The sequence below is a fragment of the Salvelinus namaycush genome, chromosome 24 (assembly GCF_016432855.1).
Source record: "Salvelinus namaycush isolate Seneca chromosome 24, SaNama_1.0, whole genome shotgun sequence".
In the NCBI taxonomy this organism is placed as follows: Eukaryota; Metazoa; Chordata; class Actinopteri; order Salmoniformes; family Salmonidae; genus Salvelinus; species Salvelinus namaycush.
Genome location: NC_052330.1, coordinates 14,392,486 through 14,417,137, shown reverse-complemented (window position 1 = coordinate 14,417,137; position 24,652 = coordinate 14,392,486). Strand labels below are relative to the sequence as shown.

Below are 24,652 nucleotides of genomic sequence, written 5' to 3'. Positions count from 1 at the left end.
CAGGAAAGGGCCTTCCCCAAACTGTTGCCACAAAGTTGAAAACACAGAATCGTCTAGAATGTCATTGTATGCTATAGTGTTAAGATTTCTCTTCATTGGAACTACGGTGCCTAGCCCGAACCATAAAAACAGCCCCAGACCATTATTCCTCCTCCACCACACTTTACAGTTGGCACTATGCATTCGGGCAGGTAGCGTTCTCCTGGCATCCGCCAAACCCAGATTCGTCCATTGGACTGCCAGATGGTGAAGCGTGATTCATCACTCCAGAGAACACGATTCTACTGCTCCAGAGTCCAATTAGGGCGAGCTTTACACCACTCCAGCCGACGCTTGGCATTTCGCATGGTGATCTTAGACTTGTGTGTGGCTGCTTGGCCATGGAAACCCATTTCATGAAGCTCCCGATGAACAGTTCTTGTGCTGACGTTGCTTCCAGAGGCAGTTTGGAACTTGGTAGCTAAGCGTTTCGGCACTCGGCGGTCCTGTCCTGCGAGCTTGTGTGGCCTGCCACTTCGCGTCGGAGCCGTTGCTCCTAGACGTTTCCTTGTCACAATAACAGCACTTACAGTTGACCGGGGCAGCTCTTGCAGGGCAGACATTTGACAAACATTTCAAGGGGTGTCCATGTACAGTGTTGTGTTTCTTTTAGTTGCTACCTTTTTTAAGTCGTAGCCTCAAGTGCACTCCGGAGACGTTACAGATGACCAGAGAAAGTAGTATTGCCTCCAGAATCAATTCCCCTCCCCTGTCATCATTGGTCCAACCAAATGACTCAAGTTCTGCAGACAGAGACAGGAAATGAGAAACAGCTGAAAATTAATGTGGAGAATATTGCTGACCCCACAGAGCATCATGGTATGTCTATTCTAGACAGGAGACAATGCTCCTCATCTTTCAAAAAGCAAAGCAGGTGAATTGAAAATGGCTTGCCTTAAAGTCAGCAACATGAGGAGGCCTCTCTCTCTAGCTACACTTAGAAAAAAGGGTTCCAAAAGGGTTCTTTGGCTGTCACCATAGGACAACCCTTTTTCCTTTTTGGTTCCAGGTAGAACTCTTTTGGGTTCCATGTAGAACCTTCTGTGGAAAGGGATTTACAGTGCCTTCGGAAAGTATTCAGACCCATTGACTTGTTCCAAATTTTGTTACGTTACAGCCTGATTCTAAAATGGATGAAAAAAAAATAATAATTATCCTCCTCAATCTACACACAGTACCCCATAATGACAAAGCGAAAACAGGTTTTTAGACATTTTTGCACTTTTATAAAAAAACAAAAACAGAAGTACCTTATTTACATAAGTATTCAAACCCTTTGCTATGAGACGAAAAAAGAACGGTTCAAAGTATAGAGAGATCCTTAATGAAAACCTGCTCCAGAGCAGGATCTCGGACCGGGGTGAAGTTTCACCACCAACAGGACAATGACCCTAAGCACACAGCCAAGACAGCGCAGGAGTGGCTTCGGGACAAGTCTCTGAATGTCCTTGAGTGGCCCGGCGAATTTGAACCAGATCAAACATCTCTGGAGAGACCTGAAAATAGCTGTGGAGCAACGCTCCCCATCCAACCTGACAGAGCTTGAGAGGATCTGCAGAGAAGAATGGGAGAAACTCCCCAAATACAGGTGTGCCGAGCTTGTAGCGTCATACCCAAGAAGACTTGAGGCTGTATTCGCTGCCAAAGGTGCTTCAACAAAGTACTGAGTAAAGGGTCTGAATACTTATGTAAATGTGACATTTCCATTTTTTATTTGTAATAAATTATGCTTTGTCATTATGAGCTATTGTTTGTAGATCGATGATGGACCAAAAAAATGGAATCGATTTTTGAATAAGGCTGTAACCTAACAAAATGTGGAAAAAGTCAAGGGGTCTGAATACTTTCCGAAGGCACTGTACATGGAACCCAAAAGGGTTCTACCTGGAACCCTTATCCTATGGGGACAGAACTGTTTTCTATCTTTTTTTCTCTCTCCTCTCTGCCTCTATTTCTTTCTGCCTTTGTTCGATCCTGTGCTGAGTGAATTGTGTTAGATAGGTCCCGGTTGGCACTCCATGGAGGGCCTGGGTGCAGCTTCAGCTTCTGCCTGATAATGAGAAGGTATCCTCTTACACGTCTCACTGGCCTCTGCTTGTCAGCCGGCCCAGCCCTGCCCGCCCCGCCCGTCTGCCCCGGCTGGCTCCTGTATCACTCAATCAATTTACATTTTACTCAGCGGCTCACACGCACTCACTGGGCCTGGCCGGGACAGCATCATTATTCACATCAGCAACACTCAGCCGGTTGGAGACGGGGAGGGTTTAGATAGAAGTTTGGACTCTTCTACCATCACATGGATCTATCATAATGTGTTCTTATTGTCTACAAAAACATACAACAAACTACCTCAAGTCTACCCATCCAGTCAACGTTCCATGATATAATACTCCTGGAATTCTCTCTCTCCTGCAGGACGCCTATCATCGCCGGAGGGCTGTTTGTGATTGACAAGTCGTGGTTCAACCACCTGGGGAAGTATGACACAGCCATGGACATCTGGGGCGGGGAGAACTTTGGTGAGTGAGCTGACTGGGCAGGAGCTGGGTTGAGGGGATTATGCTGTTGTGTGTGCCTGAGAGCACCTGAGTTGGAGCAGCGTGTCAGCCTGTCAGCACTAGTAGCCTGCCTCTATAGCTGACACAATTATTTCAGTCTGCTCAAGAATGCCTTCGCCTTGACACCTTTTCTTACTAAAGCGGGACAGTTGATTTATTGTGTTTGTAATGGTCATTACCACAGTCCCAAACCCCCAAAAAGTGTCAAGTCATACTTTTTCAAATCAATCAAACCCTCTCCATATGATGGGCTTCAAACATTTATTGTGTAGTTAAAACACCAAGGGTCAAGAAGACACAAATATTAAACAGAATGTTATATGACCAATCATTGACCTGCATAATACCACACCACTGTGAAACAAGCTAGAGAGAGTGTAACATTGCAGTTATTCCAGTCCTAGCCAGACCCCTGGAGCAATAGGTAGCGTGAGCACTTCTCTTCCCTGCTTCATGCTTGCTTCTGTCAGGTACATCTGCAGGCAAGTTGTGCACCACAGCCAGGGCTAACCGAGGTAGTGGTGGGGATGATTCATAGTTTATTACAGTTTCTAAAAGGCCAGGAGGCTGACTAGCACTCTCCCATGTATCTCTGGCAGAAGGATGCTGGGGTTCACATAATAGACAGACAGTTTCTCCTGACTGTACTGCTGCTGTTTAGATCAATAAAGAAAGGAGTAGAGACGGGAAAAGAATGCTCTTCCTCTTCCTCTTTCTCTCACTTTCTCAACAACTCTCTCCCCAGTCTCTTTGATTTATTCCTCTCTCTCTCTCTCTCTCTCTCTCTCTCTCTCTCTCTCTCTCTCTCTCTCTCTCTCTCTCTCTCTCTCTCTCTCTCTCTCTCTTTCTCTCTTTCTCTCTCTCTCTCTCTCTCTCTCTCACACACACACACTTTCCCATCTCCCTCACAACTCTCTTTTATTTCTCTCTCTATATCTCGTGCTTACTCTCTGCGCTGCTCCCTTTGACACTTTGAAAAGTCGAAAAAGCTCAGATGCTTGTTGGGAATGTAATGTCTGCTTCCAGCTCACACTCTCAAACCCATAGATCCCCTGAACACAGCTCACTCTCCAGATACCAATCACCTGAATTCTGATCACCTGTTCACACACCTGTATGTCATTATCACACACTATTTAGTTCAGTTCTTTGCACCCCATGTTTTGTGACACACTTCTATTTGGAGTGCTGGGTTTCCCATAATTGAATTCTCCTGTGTATGATAGTTTTGGCCTGCCTCACTAATGACACCTGTTGCCTATTCCTTGCCTGTACTTTAGATCAGATTTCCTGGTATCAACCTATTGCCTGATCTCCTGGATAACGTTACTAGCCTTTTCCCTGCCTGTACTGTTTCCTTTTTGGCCCCCCTGTGTATGACCTTCTGCCTGTCCCTGGACCCAGCTACCTGCCTCCTCCTGTGTATGACCTTCTGCCTGTCCCTGGACCCAGCTACCTGCCTCCTCCTGTGTATGACCTTCTGCCTGTCCCTGGACCCAGCTACCTGCCTCCTCCTGTGTATGACCTTCTGCCTGTCCCTGGACCCAGCTACCTGCCTCCTCCTGTGTATGACCTTCTGCCTGTCCCTGGACCCAGCTACCTGCCTCCTCCTGTGTATGACCTTCTGCCTGTCCCTGGACCCAGCTACCTGCCTCCTCCTGTGTATGACCTTCTGCCTGTCCCTGGACCCAGCTACCTGCCTCCTCCTGTGGTCCTTTACAATAAACACCTGTTGTGCCCTGCGCTTGAACCCAGCTCTCTGTCTCCCATCGTACTCATTACAGGAAAAGTTTTGAGCATGTTACTCCGAAAAAGGAAGCATCATTTTATATGCTGTGTTTGAGGCTACAAAACTTCAACTCTGTTGGGTTTAAAAGACAAGTGTGTAGCATCAGCCCCGATGTTTATACTGTATTAGCATGGGCTAAATTAGACCAGGCCATGGAGGGACTTGTTCATTTACATTCATGTGGCTGGTGGTGCACTTCTAAATGAGCAGAGGACATGGCAGTTTAAACATGAGTTTAAACCTGAGATATGAGGCAACAAGCATGTTATCAAATATTCAAAGCATCAGAGTTGCCCCATATACAGATGACGATGATGGGTAATGTTTATGGATTGTAATGGAACGAGAAACAAAATAACTTCTTACCTGGTTTCACTTGTAGATTTCCAATAACACTTTGTAATACTGTGTGTGTTTGAATTTCAGTTCTCCTGTCCCTGCCTGTCCCTGCCTTAGGACTCATACCGTCTAAAAGCACTGAGCATACAATGCATTGCTACTCTTCGTGGTTCATGGCTGTCCCTGAGCTATTCCATGTGACAATGATAACTAATGGTAGCTGTGTGTTGTGTGTGTGTGTGTGTGTGTGTAGAGATCTCGTTCCGGGTGTGGATGTGTGGAGGGAGCCTAGAGATTATCCCCTGCAGCAGGGTCGGCCACGTCTTTCGCAAGAAACACCCCTACATCTTCCCTGAGGGCAACGCCAACACATACATCAAGTAAGACCTGACTCCATCTGTACTGTATCTGCCTGCTACAAAATACAAAAACAACTAACAACTACATCCAGACCCACATCTTAATGTATCTATCGGACTGCCTTCTCCAAAATAGCAAGGCAACCCACAACAACCAAAGTACTGCGCTGTGACTGTACCGCTGTATGTGATACTGTAGGCGTTATTGAGCTGTAGTCACTTTGTTCATGTGTTACAGCTGGACTCCAACCCACGGCAGCCAAAATAAGTGTAACACTTCATATGTACTACTTCAAAAAAATATGATGCTGTTTTTACATTGTTCGTGTGATTGATAGGCCAATATTTGTGCAATGCAACCCAATACTGGGAACAGATTTGCAGCGAACGTGGCAAATATAAATGAAAGAAATTGCTGTAGTTTGCTCTAAAGCTTTGCCAAACATTGTCTTTTGAATGAATTATGCTAAGCTCTATTGTCTCCAGCACATCAGAGTGGTTTGTCCCTCTCTCTCCATATTAGGGATTAGGCTCATGTTCCCACTGTGTTTGACAGGGATTTAGTCAGCTAATTGTGTGTGTGCACAAATTCTATTATTTAATCTGAAAACTTTGTGAAAGCGTATCGTCTTTTATCAAATGTTTAACTTTGACATGAAGCCGAAATGCCGCCTTGGTTAACAATGCCGTTATCGACAGAATCGGTTAACAATGCCGTTATCGACAGAATCAGTTAACAATGCCGTTATCGACAGAATCGGTTAACGATGCCGTTATTGACAGAATCGGTTAACAATGCCGTTATTGACAGAATCAGTTAACAATGCCGTTATTGACAGAATCAGTTAACAATGCCGTTATCGACAGAATCAGTTAACAATGCCGTTATCGACAGAATCGGTTAACAATGCCGTTATTGACAGAATCGGTTAACAATGCCGTTATTGACAGAATCAGTTAACAATGCCGTTACCGACAGAATCAGTTAACAATGCCGTTACCGACAGAATCAGTTAACAATGCCGTTATCGACAGAATCGGTTAACAATGCCGTTATTGACAGAATCAGTTAACAATGCCGTTACCGACAGAATCAGTTAACAATGCCGTTATCGACAGAATCAGTTAACAATGCCGTTATTGACAGAATCAGTTAACAATGCCGTTATCGCCAGAATCAGTTAACAATGCCGTTATCGACAGAATCGGTTTTCTTTATTTGGATTTCTCATTTGCAATTAGCCTTTGGGAAGGTCACGGCATGGTCTGAATATGTAAAGTGAACAGCACACTATTTGATTTGATTGCAGAGCAGTTTCAGAAAATGTGTTGTTGTGTTCAAGTCACCCCTTGACTTGGCTGCATCTTCTTTGACTGACAGTGTGCGCTCACTGTTCGTTCACTGATTAGCTATCTCTTTTTACTTACAACATAAAACACATTAGGCTTCAATGAATAATTACTTCATCCTGTCAACAGAATGTGTATGTCTAGCATAGTTCAGTCGAGTTAATGAATAATTGCTCCAAGAATGATGTTTGATTTCATGTCCTGGGAAAAAAGCTTCCAATGGCAGCTGGTGGCTCAGCATGCCCATTGATAATTATATTTAATTTATTCACCTGCTTTCTCCGTGTGCGCCGCTCTTAGCACAATATCACTGTCATTTGTGTTACAAGCAGTTACGTCCTTCTCTGTCCCAAAGTCTTCTGCTCAGAAGCCAGGCTGTGCAACAGTAGGGTTGAGTGTAAGGTGGAAAGGAGAGATGTGATGTGTGAACTTCAAAGGAATATAAAACAGCAGGGGGTACAGTAGGCCAAAACGTTGTATTGCTGCCTGTGAGGACCAAGGGGATAGGATAAGGCTGTAGACTAGTTTAATTTGCTGTACAGGACAGTGAGTTCTGCTAGAGATGCACTGGAATGAACGGTTGCTACATCCATTTTTGGACTTGTAAATTAATTATATATACCCATTGATTCTTGAAGAATTTAACTTATAAATGCCTCATAAGCTTAGTTCAACTGTCGTACCCCATCAGAACCCAAAATATAAGCTTGTTTTGCTCCAATGTTTGTAAACAACGTAAATGTAACAAACACTGTTTAGCCTAAAAACATGGTTAAAACCATAATTGTGTTATAATGGATGATCAGTCCCTGCATCCACAGCTCGGCGTAGGAATTTGAGAGTGGTTCCATTTCTCCAAGCCCGTCCCTCATCGTTTTACTAGAACAGAGGTGGGGAGGCATCTAGCTTTAAAGGTGTCTTCACCCAAAATTCTAAGTTTGCCAGATGCTTTCAAATGTCACAAGAGGACTAAAGTTGAGTTCAGGATGTATGACAACATGATAGAATTTGATTTTGGAGTAAACTATCCCTTTAACGTCTATAACAACACACATATATATTGGGAGAAGGTCCACAGTATGCAACAGAGGAATCACATGACTAGAAGTATTTATCCACTTCAGTCACTGTTCCATTGACCAATCCCATCATTACATGAAACGCTTCACCTATGCATTTGTGTTCAGGCCAGGGCGCTCAGACTTTAAAGGCTGGGTGGGTGTAGCAGGTCCACTAGAGGAACCAGGATGATGCATTTGTGTTCAGGCCAGGGTGCTCAGACTTTAAAGGCTGGGTGGGTGTAGCAGGTCCACTAGAGGAACCAGGATGGTGCATTTGTGTTCAGGCCAGGGCGCTCAGACTTTAAAGGCTGGGTGGGTGTAGCAGGTCCACTAGAGGAACCAGGATGGTGCGTTTGGGTCTGAGGATTAGGGAATTCTCAATTACGTATTTTCCCCATTTAATATGCAAACTGTAATGAAATGGAACTAGGATGAGCATAAGGCCCACAACATTCAGTGAAAAGGGTGGGCTTGACATATATGGAATATGATACAGTATACTTAACTCTCAGGAGAACATTATTATTTTGCTGCTAATCTTTAGCAAGCAAGATGGTGAATTTTCTTGGAATATGTTTGAGACCAATGTGCGAGGGCTGGCTTGGCTTCTGGTTATTTTGGTCACATACGCGCTAGGCCTTTTCACACTGACGGTCTGGGCTGGCCCACCCTGGAGTGAAGTGGTTTAACTTCTACTTGCACACAATCCCGGATCCGGGAGCACCCCCATCAGTAAAAAAGCTGACTAGCATAGCCTAGCATAGCGTCACAATTAAATACTAGCATCTAAATATCATTAAATCACAAGTCCAAGACACCAGATGAAAGATACACATCTTGTGAATCCAGCCCTCATTTCTGATTTTTAAAATGTTTTACGGGGAAGACACAATATGTATTTCTATTAGCTAACCACGATAGCAAAAGACACAACTTTTTTTTCCCACCATTTTTTTCCTGCATAGGTAGCTATCACAATTTCGACCAAATAAAGATATAAATAGTCACTAACCAAGAAACAACTTCATCAGATGACAGTCTGATAACATATTTATTGTATAGCATATGTTTTGTTAGAACAATGTGCATATTTCAGGTATAAATCATAGTTTTACATTGCAGCCACCATCACAACTCTCACCAAAGCAACTAGAATAACTACAGAGACCAACGTGAATTACCTAAATACTCATCATAAAACATTTATGAAAAATACACAGCGTACAGCAAATGAAAGACAAAGATCTTGTGAATCCAGCCAATATTTCAGATTTTTTAAGTGTTTTACAGCGAAAACACAATATAGCATTATATTAGCTTACTACAATAGCCAACCACACAACAGCATTGATTCAAGCCAACAATAGCGATAACGAATAAACCAGCAAAAGATATTAATTTTTTCACTAACCTTCTCAAACTTCTTCAGATGACAGTCCTATAACATCATATTACACAATACATATAGAGTTTGTTCGAAAATGTGCATATTTAGCGGCACAAATCGTGGTTATACAATATGAATAGTAGCCAAAATGCAAACAAAATGTCGGGAGAAATCTTGGGAGAGGCACCTAATCTAATCAGTAACTAATCATAAACTTGACTAAAAAATACAGGTTGGACAGCAAATGAAAGATACATTAGTTCTTAATGCAACCGCTGTGTTAGATTTTTAAAATTAACGTTACTACGACATACAGCGTGCGTTAAAGCGAGACCGCACCGAAATTAATGGCGGAATAGGAGTTTTACATTTTTCAACAGAACAACGAATTAACATCATAAATAGTTCTTACTTTTTGATGAGCTTTCATCAGAATCTTGGGCAAGTTGTCCTTTGTCCAGAAGAATCGTTGCTCGGTTGTAGATTGTCGCCTTCAACTTTGGAATTAGCAGTAAACATTAGCCATGTGGCGAAGACGTGCCCAACTCACTATAACGCAGCACTAAGAAAATTCCGAAAATCGCAATATACTGATATAAAATGATATAACTCGGTTTAAAATAACTACATTATGACGTTCTTAACACCTATATCGAATAAAATCAGAGCCGGATATATCTAAGGCCTATAACGGGAGCTTTCCAGAACGCCATCCTGAGGTCTGTCTTGCGTCATGGCGAATGTTGAAAAGAGTGCACCCCCGGTTCCAAGAGCCCTTATATGGCCTCAGATCTGCCTAGCAACTCCATTCCAATTCTCACTATTTGCTGACATCTAGGGGAAGGCGTATGCAGTGCATGTCGACCAATAGAAGACATGCAAATTAATAAACTGACCCCAGAACAGCCTGCCTGATTTCAGATTTCTCACTTCCTCACAGGAAGTTTGCACCAACTTGAGTTCTGTTTTACTCACAGATATAATTCAAACGGTTTTAGAAACTAGAGAGTGTTTTCTATCCAATAGTAATAATAATATGCATATTGTACGAGCAAGAATTGAGTACGAGGCAGTTTAATATGGGAACGAAATTTTTACAAAGTGAAAACAACACCCCCTATTGAGAAAAGGTTTTTAATGTAAAACGCCTGCTGAATCCTACTCTACTGGCTGTGTTGCAGGAACACCAGGCGCACGGCGGAGGTGTGGATGGACGAGTTCAGGCTCTTCTACTACTCGGCTCGCCCTGCAGCACGGGGAAAGTCCTACGGAGAGTGAGTGACACATCACCATACACTTCTACACAGCATACACTTCTATACAGCATACACTTTTACACAGCATACACTTCTACACAGCATACACTTCTATACAGCATACACTTCTACACACCATACACTTCTACACACCATACACTTCTATACACCATACACTTCTACACACCATACACTTCTATACACCATACACTTCTACACACCATACACTTCTACACACCATACACTTCTACACACCATACACTTCTACTGCTATATTTTATATTCTACAGAGGGTTGATAAAGAGACATATTATAGAACACATACATTGCATCTGGTTTAGCACGATTAACCGGGTAGACGGTTCAGTTCAAACCATATCATTCAGGTTATTTAAAGAGAGCAATTTTGGTCTCCCTGCATTACATATTGGAGCAATGTGCCTGCCTCTGTGTAAGCGTGTAGCACTCTGATAAGAGCAGGACAGCATTATAAAAAAGGTTCCTCTCTCTAACATACACTTCATTAATTTCCCTCTCTCTCTCTCTATTATCAGCATTCATGGCAGGGAAGAGCTCCGCAAGATTCTCAAGTGCAAATCCTTCAAGTGGTATCTGGACAACGTCTACCCAGAGCTCAAGTGAGTGTGTGCAGCTGGCCACTCACACACATCCCATTATGATTCATTCAGAATAGATGAATGATTATTTTTCATATTCAGGCCTCTCTATTTTTGTCCCCTGATTGCTCTGTGTCCGCCTGGCATTGGCTTCAAAAGCCAGCCTTGCAGCTCAATCTGACTGATACAACAACAGCCAGGCGTGATGGAGTTTAGGTTAATCCCATGGACCGAAATGAACAATGTGGACTCAGGGGAGAGAGGTCTGACCTTTTAGATGACTTGGAACCACCGTTAATTGCGTAGTAAGAAAAAAGACTATAAAAAGTTAGTTGAAGAGACAGGTGAATTGAGAGAAAGTTGAAATAGGGAGGACAAGTCCCAGTGAAAGGACAGTAGTGAAGAGGAGTATACACAGAGAATGTTAAAGACATACAAGAGCTAGAGAGAGAGTGATATACAGAGAGAAGTACAGTCATAGGCTATTACAAAACGCTTGCAGAGCACACAAAGGATATAAGGGATATGAGCACCGTTACCTATGGGGGGGCTGTGTGTGTGTGTGTGTGTGTGTGTGTGTGTGTGTGTGTGTGTGTGTGTGTGTGTGTGTGTGTGTGTGTGTGTGTGTGTGTGTGTGTGTGTGTGTGTGTGTGTGTGTGTGTGTGTGTGACGGATCCACTGCTGCTGGTTCCTATTTGCTGACTAAGTGATTGAGCTGGGCTGTAAAGCCCCCACAGACCCACACTGGCAGCAGACAACATTACTTACACGCACATACACACACAACCCCCCCCCCCCCCCCCCCCCCAAGCCATAGGTTCTGCCTACCTCTGACAAATGGCTCTGTCATGTGAACAGCTATTTCTTCCTGTACATTTAAATATTGATTGTAATTCAGTTCAGACATTGTCTGAGGAAGCAATAATGCCAGGCCATGGAACATGACACGTTAGCCTCAATGTTAATATCTATACTAAATAGTTATTTATGTGCATTTAAAAATGCCACCATGAATCTATCCCAGGCGTGAGTATCAACATATTACATTCAGAGATTATGCATCTGCCTTGTATTATGAATTGGGGAATATACTCTAAATCAAGAAAATACATTTAGAAAATGTGTGTTGTGTATTTTCAGAGTGCCGGATGATTCGGACTCTAAGTCGGGGGTGATTCGTCAAAGACAGAATTGTCTAGAGTCGCGGAAGCTGGAGGGACAGGAACTCCCCTCTCTCACACTGGCACCCTGCATCGGGACCAAATCTGTGCCAGCACTCAACCAGGTACGGCCTACACTCAACATTCAAACAGTCAAGACTTAGTAGACAGACTCAACAGTATATCTATGGCTTGCTCAAGACTCTACACTCATAAACTGAGAGCTACGGGTCAATTGTTTTTGAAATACATTTTTATTTTCCATTAAAATAACATCAAATTGATCAGAAATACAGTGTAGACATTGTTAATGTTGTAAATTACTTTCGTAGCTGGAAACGGCTGATTATTAATGGAATATCTACATAGGTGTACGGATGCCCATTATCAGCAACCATCACTCCTGTGTTCCAATGGCACGTTGTGTTAGCTAATCCAAGTTTATAATTTTAAAAGTCTAATTGATCATTAGAAAACTCTTTTGCAATTATGTTAGCACAGCTGAAAAAACTGTTGAACTGATTAAAGAAGCAATAAAACTGGCCTTCTTTAGACTAGTTGAGTATCTGGAGCATCAGCATTTGTGGGTTCGATTACAGGCTCAAAATGGCCGGAAACAAAGCGCTTTCTTCTGAAACTCGTCAGTCTATTCTTGTTCTGAGAAATGAAGGCTGTTCCATGCGAGAAATTGCCAAGAATCTGAAGATCTCGTACAACGCTGTGTACTACTACCTTCACAGAACAGCACAAACTGGCCCTAACCAGAATAATATCGCATACCCCCTGCCAGAAACCGTGTAGTTTTGAACACTGCCAAGTGGAATGGTGGAATGTTCCTTCATCTGAGCCACATCTAAAACATAGGGAGGAGTCTACACTGTATTTCTGATCAATTTTATGTTATTTTAATGGACAAAAAAATTGCTTTTCTTTCAAAAACAAGGACATTTCTAAGTGACCCCAAACTTTTGAACGGTAGTGTAGCTTCAGCGCACACTGACAGAGAGCTACTGTATGGCCCAGAACAGACTCAATACCCACAAAGAATACAGAGAACTAAAGTCTAGTCCAGAGTCAATACTACTGTATCACTACTGCCTGGTTAAGGGGCTGTTCTACACACAAGTCCAGCAGCTTCAACACTCACTGACAGAGAGGTACTATGTATCCCAGGCTGTTAGAAAGTATCTGTCCTCATTAGCCTCTCCAGCACACACTGTTTTAAAACAAACATGGGCTAAGCCTCTCTCCCTGTCCGTCAGTACTGCTCCTGTCATGTTTTCGTCTCTATACAATTCGAGCAGACAAGCATCATCTTGCACTTGTGGAATTCAGCCTGAGCTGCTCCCACTCTGACAGTCTCACACACCGGCTCGCTCACACACCTGGATCTCTCTCTACCTCTTTCTCGATCTCCCCCACCCCTCTCGCTCTCTTTTTCCACCTCTACCTCTTTCTCCCCTTCTCTTTTCCTTCTTCCTCCATATCAATCGTTCTTGTATTTGTTTTTCTCCCACTCTGTCAATATGCCTCTCCCTTCTCTCTTTATTTACCCCCTCTCTCTCTCGCTCTCTCTCGCTCTCTCTCGCTCTCTCTCTCTCTCTCTCTCTCTCTCTCTCTCTCTCTCTCTCTCTCTCTCTCTCTCTCTCTCTCTCTCTCTCTCTCTCTCTCTCTCTCTCTCTCTCTCTCTCTCTCTCTCTCTCTCTCTCTCTCTCTCTCTCTCTCTCTCTCTCTCTCTCTCTCTCTCTCTCTCTCTCTCTCTCTCTCTCTCTCTCTCTCTCTCTACCTGATGTTATGTCAGTGTCAGCACCTCCCTGTACACTTATTTCTGTCTCTCACGTACACACACACACACACACACACACACACACACACACACACACACACACACACACACACACACACACACACACACACACACACACACACACACACACACACACACACACACACACACACATACACACACACACACACTTTGTCTAAGGCCAAGTGTTAGCTGTGATTAGTTATGTAAATCAGATGATATCATAGAGATGTGTGTTATGCAGAAGTTAAGAAAGGCTCTCAGATGGTTCGACTTGTTTTGGTCGGGAGGAGTCTTTTTTTTTCTCTCCCAATTAATTTCCCTAGGAAGCACATTATGCTTTATTTGGCTTTAATTCAGCGCTGAAACATGGTAAAACAGGCTACTGTATAATTACTGTGTCAGCATTCATTTAGACTACGCCTATTATGCTTCTGCAGTACAGTAGCCCAACTGTTATGTGTTGTTATTATTACAGTGTATAAGAATAGCAGAAGTGTCTGGGTCTAGGTAGGACACTGCTCTCAAAGCAGATTCAGTTGAGACTGGCCACAGCTGTTCGTTATGTTCCAAGATGGTGGTTCTCAGGTGTTCTGATTAAAACAGGGAAGTAGATGGCGATTCAGCCAAAAACACAGCAGCTGCCAATATGGAAGACTGGATGTTCTTACTCAGACTTTATCCAACCAGCCTGTCTGTGCTCTATTATATAGCCTCTATCTATCAATCAAATGTATTTATAGAGCTCTTTTTACATCAGCAGATGTCACAAAGTGTTTATAAAGAAACTCATCCTAAAACCCCAAAGAGTAGCAATGCAGATGGAGAAGCACGATGGCTAGGAGAAACTCCCTAGAAAGGCAGAGTTGAACCAGGCTCACAGGGTGGGGGGAGGGGGGGGGGGGCAATCCTCTTCTGGCTGTGCCGGTGGAGATTATAAGAGTACATGGTCATTAAGGCTAGATCATTCTTCAAGATGTTCAAACGTTCATAGATGACCAGCAGGTTCAAATAATAATCACAGTGGTTACAGAGGGTGCAGCAGGTCAGCTGGCTTTTCATAGCCGAGCATTCAGAGGCCAAGACAGCAGGTACGGTAGAAAGAGAGAGAGAGGAAACAGCAGGCCCGGTATAAGATAGCAGGTGAACAGGTCAGGGTTCCATAGCCGCAGGCAGAACAGCAGAAACTGCATCAGCAGCATGACCAGGTGGACTGGGGAGGGGGACAGCCAGGAGTCGTCAGGCCAGCTGGTCCTGAGGCATGCTGCTAGGGCTCAGGTCCTCCGGGAGGGGAGATAGAGAAAGGTGGGAGAATTAGAGGCAGCATACTTAAGAGCACACGGATGAATCTAGTTGCTTTCCCCTGCTCTAAAAACACACTGTCTCCTCAAGCAGCGCACAGATCCCCTAGACTTGGAGCCACTTAGATTAACATTACAGTAAATTAACATTTGCGTGCCACAACGGATATCGTAAAAAGCTGTGCCATTACTGCAGGGTAATTAGATTTAATACAGATCACATTTTCACTGTGCAGTTTATTCTATTAAGCAGTGTTGTGTGCATGCCCTCTGCCTTCCGACCTGTTAATCTGCTAGCAGGCCTCGTCTCCACCCACCTGCCGTTTAATACACAAAGCCCAGCTGGGCCTGGTTATTACAGCCCTCTGTTCTCAACCCAGAGACATGCCTACTGTAGTGGCCTGGCCTCTTGGTGTCACCTCCACAGAGAGGTGAGATACACGTACCTCCCACACTGCCCTCTGACATGGCTGCTGTCACTTGTGCGCACAATGCCACAAATAATGTAACACACACTGGCTCACCCACACACAGACACATATACACACAGACAGACACACACACTGGGCCCTATCCTCTGTGATGTGTTTCCAGGGATGGAATTCTTATAGCAGCAAGGTTGTAATGTAATGATGTGACTGCTGCAGGGTAACAGGATGACTAATGATCCAGATGGACTAGCTCTTACGATGAACATGGCATATACACACCAATATTGGGCTGTATTTTCAAGGCAGCACGGTGTATTTCATATCAAATGGGGTGTAAAATAGCATGTCAACATGTCATGCTGATGCAGGCCTGTTCCCTACGTAACACATGTTCTTATTATTCAAGTACTCTTGTTAGTATAGGCTACTGTAGAGGTTGTTATGGTGTGTGGCTGGGAGAATGGATGGGACTTGGTTTTTGTGTGACCTGTTTTGTGCCTGCCTACTATCCTTGGGGAATGAAAACCCTTGGAAATGTGTTTCACACGTTAGACTGGATGAACGTAGTGCTAACTCCTCTGGACCACTTTTCCAACGCTAGGCCAACCTTGGCTGCTCCATAGAGATAGACTCTTTCAAACAGAGGGTTCTAAGTGGAACAAAAAAGGGTTCTCCCTGGAACCAAAAAGGGTTCTCCTATAGGGACAGCCGAGAACCCTTTTGGAAGCCTTTTTTCGAAGAGTGTAGATAGAGGACTCTAGTGCCCAAAAGCCTGTTTTATCATGGGCAGCGCCATTGAGGACTTTCACCATTTTGAGGAAGGATCACATAATTCCATCCAGGTGACCAGGAGGATTCAGCCAATGAATTTATACTTGTGAGGAAACATTCCATAACTGCAGGTGGCATAACTCCAGGTGGCCAACCTTGGCTTTATACATGTTCAAACAACACTCTATGCGGCAGTGTGCAGTTTGTTTGCCAACTCATAGACGTAGTAGAAGAAGAAAATGTACCACTTCAAAATGGAGATTGCCTCAATGGCGCTGCACGTGCTCTCACAGACGCCATAACGGGACCGATACAATGATGCGATGTCTATCGAAGTCTATGGCTGCTCCTCTCTAGGCAGTCATCTTCAAGTCAGTGTTACAGCTTGATGTTTGCCTGGGATGTCCTCTGGTACATTGATAATTGGGTAATGGTTTGGGTAATGCATGCGCTATGGTTGCTAAATCCCGGCGGAAAGAGAAACTTGTACCAGAGTTTAATAATTGTAATGTACATATAATTAAAAGCCCTCACTCTGGGCATTGCACTGAATCCTTAGGTCTGCATGTCTTTTCAAAGACATTGGTTAGAAATAGGCAACATATCTACTGTACATGGCCACCGCTGTCCATGCTAAAGGTCAGAAGCAAATATCTCATGTACAGGCTCATCAATTATGACTATATACTTGGTCCTTCGTAGCATGGCCGTCTAGTGATTACCACGGGACCTCCTTTGTGTTGTCAAACACACACATACATTCCTACTGTGTGACTATGCTGAACATCCAGTATAGGAATCACCAGTTCAGTTGGGAAGGTTGTCCTTACTGCTGCTGCTCACTACATATCTTCCTAATTGCCTCCAATTACGTTGCCAGAACCCTCTTCCTATCTTGGCGTCAGCCCTCAGGTGTCGCTTGCTATCAACTCACTTATTTTGTGCCAAAAGAAACTAGACAGGATCTACCATTTCTACAGATAATTACATGTATCTGAGGCACTTGTGTGTGAAATCAGTAGTTCTCAATTTGCTCTGCTATAGGAAAATCAGTACAAGCAAGCATAAATTTGTAGTTATAGCTTGAAGTGGTCGAAGACCTGTCCTATTTAGTTATCTTAAATATTTTTTCTAAACCCATGGTTAGACATTATGAAACCAAGGAAGTGCACAAAAGTTGAATTCCAGAACATCACAATATCATGTTTTTAAAAAAAACTAGCTTTCCAAAAAGGCAGGGACCCAGACAAGAACACAGATGCTTTATTGTTTGAGCGCAGGGGAAGGAGATGTAATACAACTATATCATGAGACCACAGTTTAGTGCATCTCTGTTGGAGTGCATCTCGCCTGACTAGGACATGTGGGTACAGGGATGTACCTGGAGTTTCAAATTGTCTTTCTGTCTGATATTCTGCAATAAAACACTAGAATCCATGACATATTATGTGTGAATATTTGGATCCTTGTGGGCCCACTCAATATCAAATCCTCTGTAAGCTAGCTAGACCATGAAAAGTGGCTGGATGTGCCTGCACCACCATACACAGGTATCCTAGTGGTTATTGGTGCGGCATGTAGCCTAGTGGTTAAAGTGTTGGGCCAGTAACCGAAAGGTTGCTAGATCGAATCCCCGAGCTGACAAGGTAAAAATCTGTCATTCTGCCCCTGAACTTTGCAGTTAACCCACTGTTCCTAGGCTGTCATTGTAAATAGGAATTTGTTCTTAACTGACTTGCCTAGTTAAATAAAGGTATAAAAGAAAACACGGACAGGCTTAGCAGCATCTTATTGGCTTACTTTAGTTTCAGCAATCAAAATATTTACTGTTTTTCATCTGGGTTTTGGCCATTCTCAAGACTTGACTGTGTGTGGATTGTGTGTGTGTGTGTGCGTGCGTGCGTGCGTGCGTGCGTGGGTGGGTGGGTGGGTGTATGTACGCATGTGTGTGTCAATCTCCACTATGCTGGCTCAGTAATATTCCCTGGTCTGGTTCCACAGAGACAGAGTCTTATTATGTCATGATGTATGGAATGTTCCTGAAGAGTGAGCCCACTCCCAGAGACAGATGTTTTGGAGGTGTGGGTAGTGGTGTGTGCTGTACTGAAGACACACACTCTCCCTGGCTGGAGGAATTGGGTCGCCTCACGATTGGATGTAGCATACACTGATACACACCCAGTCTGTAGTAATCTGTGTGTTTTCAGTACTATGACATGACTGTGTTCTGCTAAATGTTGTGTTCATACATCTACTCTCACATACATGTAGACTTTTTTGTTAGTACGTAATGATCGTGTTGTTGATGTGTTATCAGTGTATCTCTCTCTCCTCAGGAGTGGATCTACACCCACGGACAGCAGATCCGCCAGCAACAGCACTGCCTCTCCCTCTCTACCACCTTCCCTGCCTCCCAGGTCATGCTCATGCCCTGCAACATCGGCGACGGGAAACAAGTAATAGCCCAGAGGGCGCCCGTCCTCACCTGAACACCCATCACGCTGCACTGTGCCGGCCCCCTGCCTCAAACGAGCAAAGTCACTTCTGACAAGCCATAAATCAACTTTCACTTAGGCAGTCTGATAGTGCAGTGGAGAGTGTGCCTGAGAGCTCTGGGTTCTGCCTGTATCACCAGCCAGCTGCTGCTGCTGCTGCTGCACCCTGAGACAGAGGCAAGGTCCTCCTCAGTCTGTTTCGGCTTATCTAACAGTATGCTAGCGAGGCTATTTACATGGTTTGAGTCTGTACGAAAAGGTTGTACATGTTTTAGTGACATTCTTGGTAAACAACAAGGAAAACAAAACAGAGGAGTTGGTTTATGGAGAATGTGTGCAGATACTGTTTATGAGTGGGAGGGTGTTTTGAGCAGCATGCATGACTGTATAATGTATTCACATTGTTTTGTTTGGGTGGTGACTGCACGAACAGATGATTCATGAATATGTGTTGATAATGATGTAGTGTCTGGTGAAAACATAGGAAGTGAAAGAAAGAAGGATCGTGAGAGAGAAAGAGATGATAAATAGCACACATTATACACAGCTCAGTTACAGTCTAGTGTTGCATAGATAAGTCAGGGCCACATAATAGACCTCTGTATCGGCAGGTAGATTTTAGGTCTCCTACTTTTAGAAGTTGCGCAGGTATATACTACCTCCTCCTGCTAAAAAGACTCCCAAAGCAGCATGTTCCACCCCTGACACATACATGGAAACTGTTCAATGATAGCTAATTAGAGCCGTGCTCATGTGTTCCCCTCAGGCCACTGTAGGCTACAGCAGAGAGAGGCTCTCAGGAGCCTACAAATGTGCTTAACTATCAATTGTGCATCAACAGCCAGTAACAAGAAGAATTACTTAGAGGCACCACAGGCACTGAATACAAATTGATTTTGTTTTAATTATTTTCTTTTATCAATTAAAAAGTGCAGTCTCACTTTGCTTCATAAAAAAAGGAAAAAAAACATGTCATGGCAATTTGAAACTTTCCTGCTTTGATCAGGGTCACAATGGAACAGAGCTTGTTTCTGTTCACTGACTTTAAATACTGTGAAACAAAGACGCTCTGTATCACATCCACCATGGATTTTTCTGCCATTTTAATCCTTGGGCGGGGTGCCAAAACATTTTTTTTTTCAAGTCGCTTTTCAGGATGGAAAAATTATTTCAGTGTAAATTTAAACAACTAAAACCAGATATAAAGTATGTAGAAAATATAATGAACCTATATCTGTTTTTTTTATAATATCATAATATCATCTTTGAGAACTAACAATAACCAAAATAAAAGGTAGACAGTCAGGGAGAATTGAAAATTCCAAAAACAATTCATTTAGTAGTATTCATTGTTATAATGTTTGAGAAAAGAGCACAGCATTATCCATGGTGAAAAGCATAGAATTGCAGGAAACTAGCTTTAAAAGTGCATGATTTTCTCCCAGCTCCATGGCAGAATATGTATAATTGCAGGAAATTAGCTTTAAAACGACCAACAAAAATTCAAACATTTCTCTACATCACGGAGATTGGGGCCTGTTCACAAAAATGTAGCCACTCACATGGGCCAGCCGCTAATTGCCAAGCCTCCTGCCACGCCCACAACCTTTGCCCTTTTTGATCCAGAAAATCCCCTTTATATCCACTGTATTGTTTCTACCACTGAAGAGAGATGTGATCACGATACGCTCCACTAGTCTTGGCAACAGGCTTTGCCTGTCAGCCGTCACTTCTAACCAGTGATGGATGTGTGAGGCAATGACAAAATCCTTGCATGTTTGCTAATATCCTCTAGTTTTGTTAATGTATAAGTTCAACAATATCAACAAGAAGAATTCCCTGCTCTGAATTATTATTGTGACTCACCAGAAATTGAGTAAAGAGGGACATCTAGTGGTGAATAGTGGGAAGAGTGCCATGTGCCATGACAGTGCCATGAACATGACATGCAATAAAGATCATTAGCTAAATATGAAGTTGACAAAATTACAGGGTCAGTATTGGACAATAGTTGCCTAAACTTTTAGATTTATTTGAACCAATGGCATTCTGTAACAATTAATGGGCAATAGCAGTTTAATAACATTGAAATGCATGTCTCTGTATACAGTATAGTTATTGATCTTTGTATTGTCTGTTGTGTTCCAGCGATGGCAGAAGTCAGGCACCCATCTGGAGCACCTGGCCTCCCACTTCTGCATGGACAGTGAGATGGCCCTGGACGGCATCGAGAGCAGCAAGATGCTGGTGATCAGCCCCTGTGAACTGACAGCCTACACCCAGAGATGGGAGATGCCCTTCTCCTGATCCACCCACAACACAATCCTTCCTGTAGAGGAGGACTACCCTATGAGCAATCACAAACTTCTGCAGTGCTTACTATAGCCAAGGGCTTTTAGAAAGAGAGAGAGAGAGAGATGGAGAGGGAAAGGAGAGAGGAGGTGGATACCAGAGTAAAGGGTGTTTTAGGTCACTGAGATAAGTCTTTATAAGATGGCAGGGACTTGGACTGATGTCAGCACATTCAAGTGTTCAACAAGACATTCAGCAGGGCTGAAGTCATTTATTGTGGGCTAATATAGATGAAAATACAGGGGACACCATTTTTCATTGCTGTTTTCATTGAAACTCGTGGTCTGTTAAAACTATTATTCTAACTGCTGCTTCAAGTGTATAAGTTCTGATTTAGACTTCAACCTGTCTTCGTAATGACATTTCAATGGGATGGGATGCAGCTATGATGGAATTTGTGTCAGCAAATTTAATGCACATGTCAAATGGCGATATTTTAATATCCTATGATTCCCATTTATTTTTAATTGAAATGGAGATGACCTTTACACAAAATGTCTATGATCCTGAAGAAGAAAAAACACACACACACACGTCTATGATCCTGAAACACAAACACACTGTAATAGCCAGTGCTGCAATGTCAAAAAAGAAATAAAAGAAATACAGAAAAGGGTTGTTTATTAGTTTTGTGTTCAGCAGTGATAAGTAGCCTATGTAGAATATATTGATAACATTTTATAATGGTGAAGGTTGGATGCCCCTTCCCTGATTTAACAAATTGTGAATTAGTCTCAGTATAATTACTTAAATTGCATTAGATGTGACTGGTACCAGCACAGCACTGGCACCTCGGTCAGCATTACCAGCATCTTACAGTTCTGTGCAGTGACACATCATGGGTTAACAAAGACAGACGAACGGCAAGAAGATATGACCACAAAATGGTTAGGATTTGAGAATAAATAGCATAATAACCGCTCGCTCAAATGAATATGCATACCTGGCTAACTTCCATGGGAAAAGCATCATTCACAGATATGATGTTGTGTCACGCTATCAGAGATGATTTACCAGAGTCTTAATGTTAGCTAGCTAGTGCCCTTATTATTTATTATTTGGCTACAAAAGGATGTCAATGGACTAGGCTAGTCTTCGTCGAGCGCATGCAGATTTAGCTAATTATGATTATTTGCTCTGAAATCTGTCAAAGAATGTAATGGTATTTTCGATGGAATTCTTTACAATTTGAACTGGAAAAAAAACGAGGTCAAATCATGACGTCAGCGATCTTTAAGAGAGTTTTTCAAGAGTTTCCGACTTGAAATTGCGAGTTATCTTGAACACACTGAAGTCAAAAGTCCGAGATTTCTGAGTTCCCAGTTGTTTTGAACGCTAATAGAGCCCCACATTGGAGGTGTCATAATACCCATAAAACCTAGCGGTCAAACAGGGCTTACCCTGGCGTAACATTTTGATAACCATATAAATATCTCTTGAAAAAGGGGATTACATCAATATATTAGTCTCCATTTACTCTCAGATTTGAAAATGCTTTGCCTCGATTTGGCAGTCTCGTCCAGATCATCATGGCATTTGTAGTTCTTTATGATAGCCACATTAGCAGATCATTTGCATTTCATTTTTGTGGGGTAAATACAGGCGAATATATTGATAAAAAGTAACTTTGTCCTAGAGAGTTCTCAAAACGTCACACCAGAGTAAGCCTACACGAAACACAGCCCTTATTTTAAGTGTATATAAAATACCCAATTGGAAAAATGAATGGTGGAGAAACAATTGGAACCATTTCCTTGTTTGACCACAAGGTTTTATGGCTATTGTGACTATTGTGGTATTCTATACTCCAAGTAGACATCATAAGAAGGAAATCCCTTCGACCATGCCCACAAATTGAGAAAAACAAACATTATTTCCCATTGACCCATATTGTAATGTACATACTGAACTACGATTTACAATCATCCCACATAGGGAAGCAGAGCCTGCGAGAAGAGCCCTGTGGCTTCAGGCTATTCAGCATGGGAGAGTGGGAAATGTGGGGACCAGGTGTCCAAGTAGGCTACACGTAGCTACAGTATGGATGTGGAAAACATTTAATCACAGGTAAGACATACAGTACCAGTTAAACTTTTAGACACACCTACTCATTCAACGATTTTTCTTTATTTGTACTATTTTCTACATTGTAAAATAGTAGTGAAGACATCAAAACTATGAAATAACAGATATGGAATAATGTAGTAACCAAAAAAGTGTTAAACCAATCAACCACACTCTTGGCATTCTCTCAACCAGCTTCTTGAGGTAGTCATCTGGAATGCATTTCAATTAACAGGTGTGCCTTGTTAAAAGTTAATTTGTGGAATTTCTTTCCTTAGTGCATTTTAGCCAATCAGTTGTGTTGTGACAAGGTAGGGGTTGTGTACAGAAGATAGCCCTATTTGGTAAAAGACCAAGTCCGTATTATGGCAAGAACAGCTCAAATAAGCAAAGATACACGACTGTCAAATCAAATCAAATGCTATTGGTCACATACACATGGTTAGCAGATGTTATTGGGAGTGAAGCAAAATACTTATGCTTCTAGATCCGACAGTGCAGTACTATCTAACAGGTAATATCTAACAAATTCCACAACAAAACCTAATACACACAATCTAGTAAAGGAATGGGATGAGAATATATAAGTATAAAATATATGGATGAGCAGTGACAGAGCGGCTAAGATGCAATAGATAGTAAAACATAGATAGTGAAGGATACAGTATACAGTATATACTGTACATGAGATATGTAAACATTCTTAAAGTGGAATTATTAAAGTGACTAGTGTTCCATTTATTAAAGGGGCCAATGATATCAAGTCTGTAGGTAGGGGGAAAACTGTAAGACATGAAGGTCAGTCAATCTAGAACATTTCAAGAACTTTTAAAGTTTCTTCAAGTGCAGTCGCAAAAACCATCAAGTGATGATGAAACTGGCTCTCATGAGGACCGCCACAGGAAAGGAAGACCCAGAGTTACCTCTGCTGCAGAGGATACGTTCATTAGAGTTAATGTAACAGTATAACTTTAGTACGTCCCCTCGCCCCGACCTCGGGCGCAAACCAGGGACCCTCTGCACACATCAACAACTGACACCCACGAAGCGTCGTTACCCATCGCTCCACAAAGGCCGCGGCCCTTGCAGAGCAAGGGGCAACACTACTAATAGGTTTCAGAGCAAGTGACGTAACTGATTGAAACGCTACTAGCGCGTACCCGCTAACTAGCTAGCCATTTCACATCCGTTACACTCACCCCCCTTTCAACCTCCTCCTTTTCCGCAGCAACCAGTGATCCGGGTCAACAGCATCAATGTAAAAGTATAACTTTAAACCGTCCCCTCGCCCCGACACGGGCGCGAACCAGGGACCTTCTGCACACATCAACAACAGTCACCCACGAAGCGTCGTTACCCATCGCTCCACAAAAGCCGCAGCCCTTGCAGAGCAAGGGGCAACACTACTAATAGGTTTCAGAGCAAGTGACGTAACTGATTGAAACGCTACTAGCGCGTACCCGCTAACTAGCTAGCCATTTCACATCCGTTACATTAACTGCACCTCAGATTGCAG

General features: G+C 42.9%; 1 protein-coding gene across 1 annotated transcript in view; it reads left to right on the top strand.

Moving 5' to 3' along the window:
* The window catches only part of LOC120019747 (polypeptide N-acetylgalactosaminyltransferase 14-like), a 137,724-nt gene extending 116,045 nt beyond the window's left edge, over positions 1-21,679 (top strand). The window contains exons 9-15 of the mRNA XM_038963174.1: positions 2,455-2,558; positions 4,979-5,105; positions 10,064-10,156; positions 10,693-10,776; positions 11,896-12,040; positions 18,562-18,681; positions 20,869-21,679. Coding sequence (XP_038819102.1) covers positions 2,455-2,558; positions 4,979-5,105; positions 10,064-10,156; positions 10,693-10,776; positions 11,896-12,040; positions 18,562-18,681; positions 20,869-21,027 — 832 coding nt within the window. The 3' untranslated portion in view covers positions 21,028-21,679. The remainder of the gene's footprint in view (positions 1-2,454; positions 2,559-4,978; positions 5,106-10,063; positions 10,157-10,692; positions 10,777-11,895; positions 12,041-18,561; positions 18,682-20,868) is intronic.
* The last annotated feature ends 2,973 nt before the right edge of the window (positions 21,680-24,652 follow it).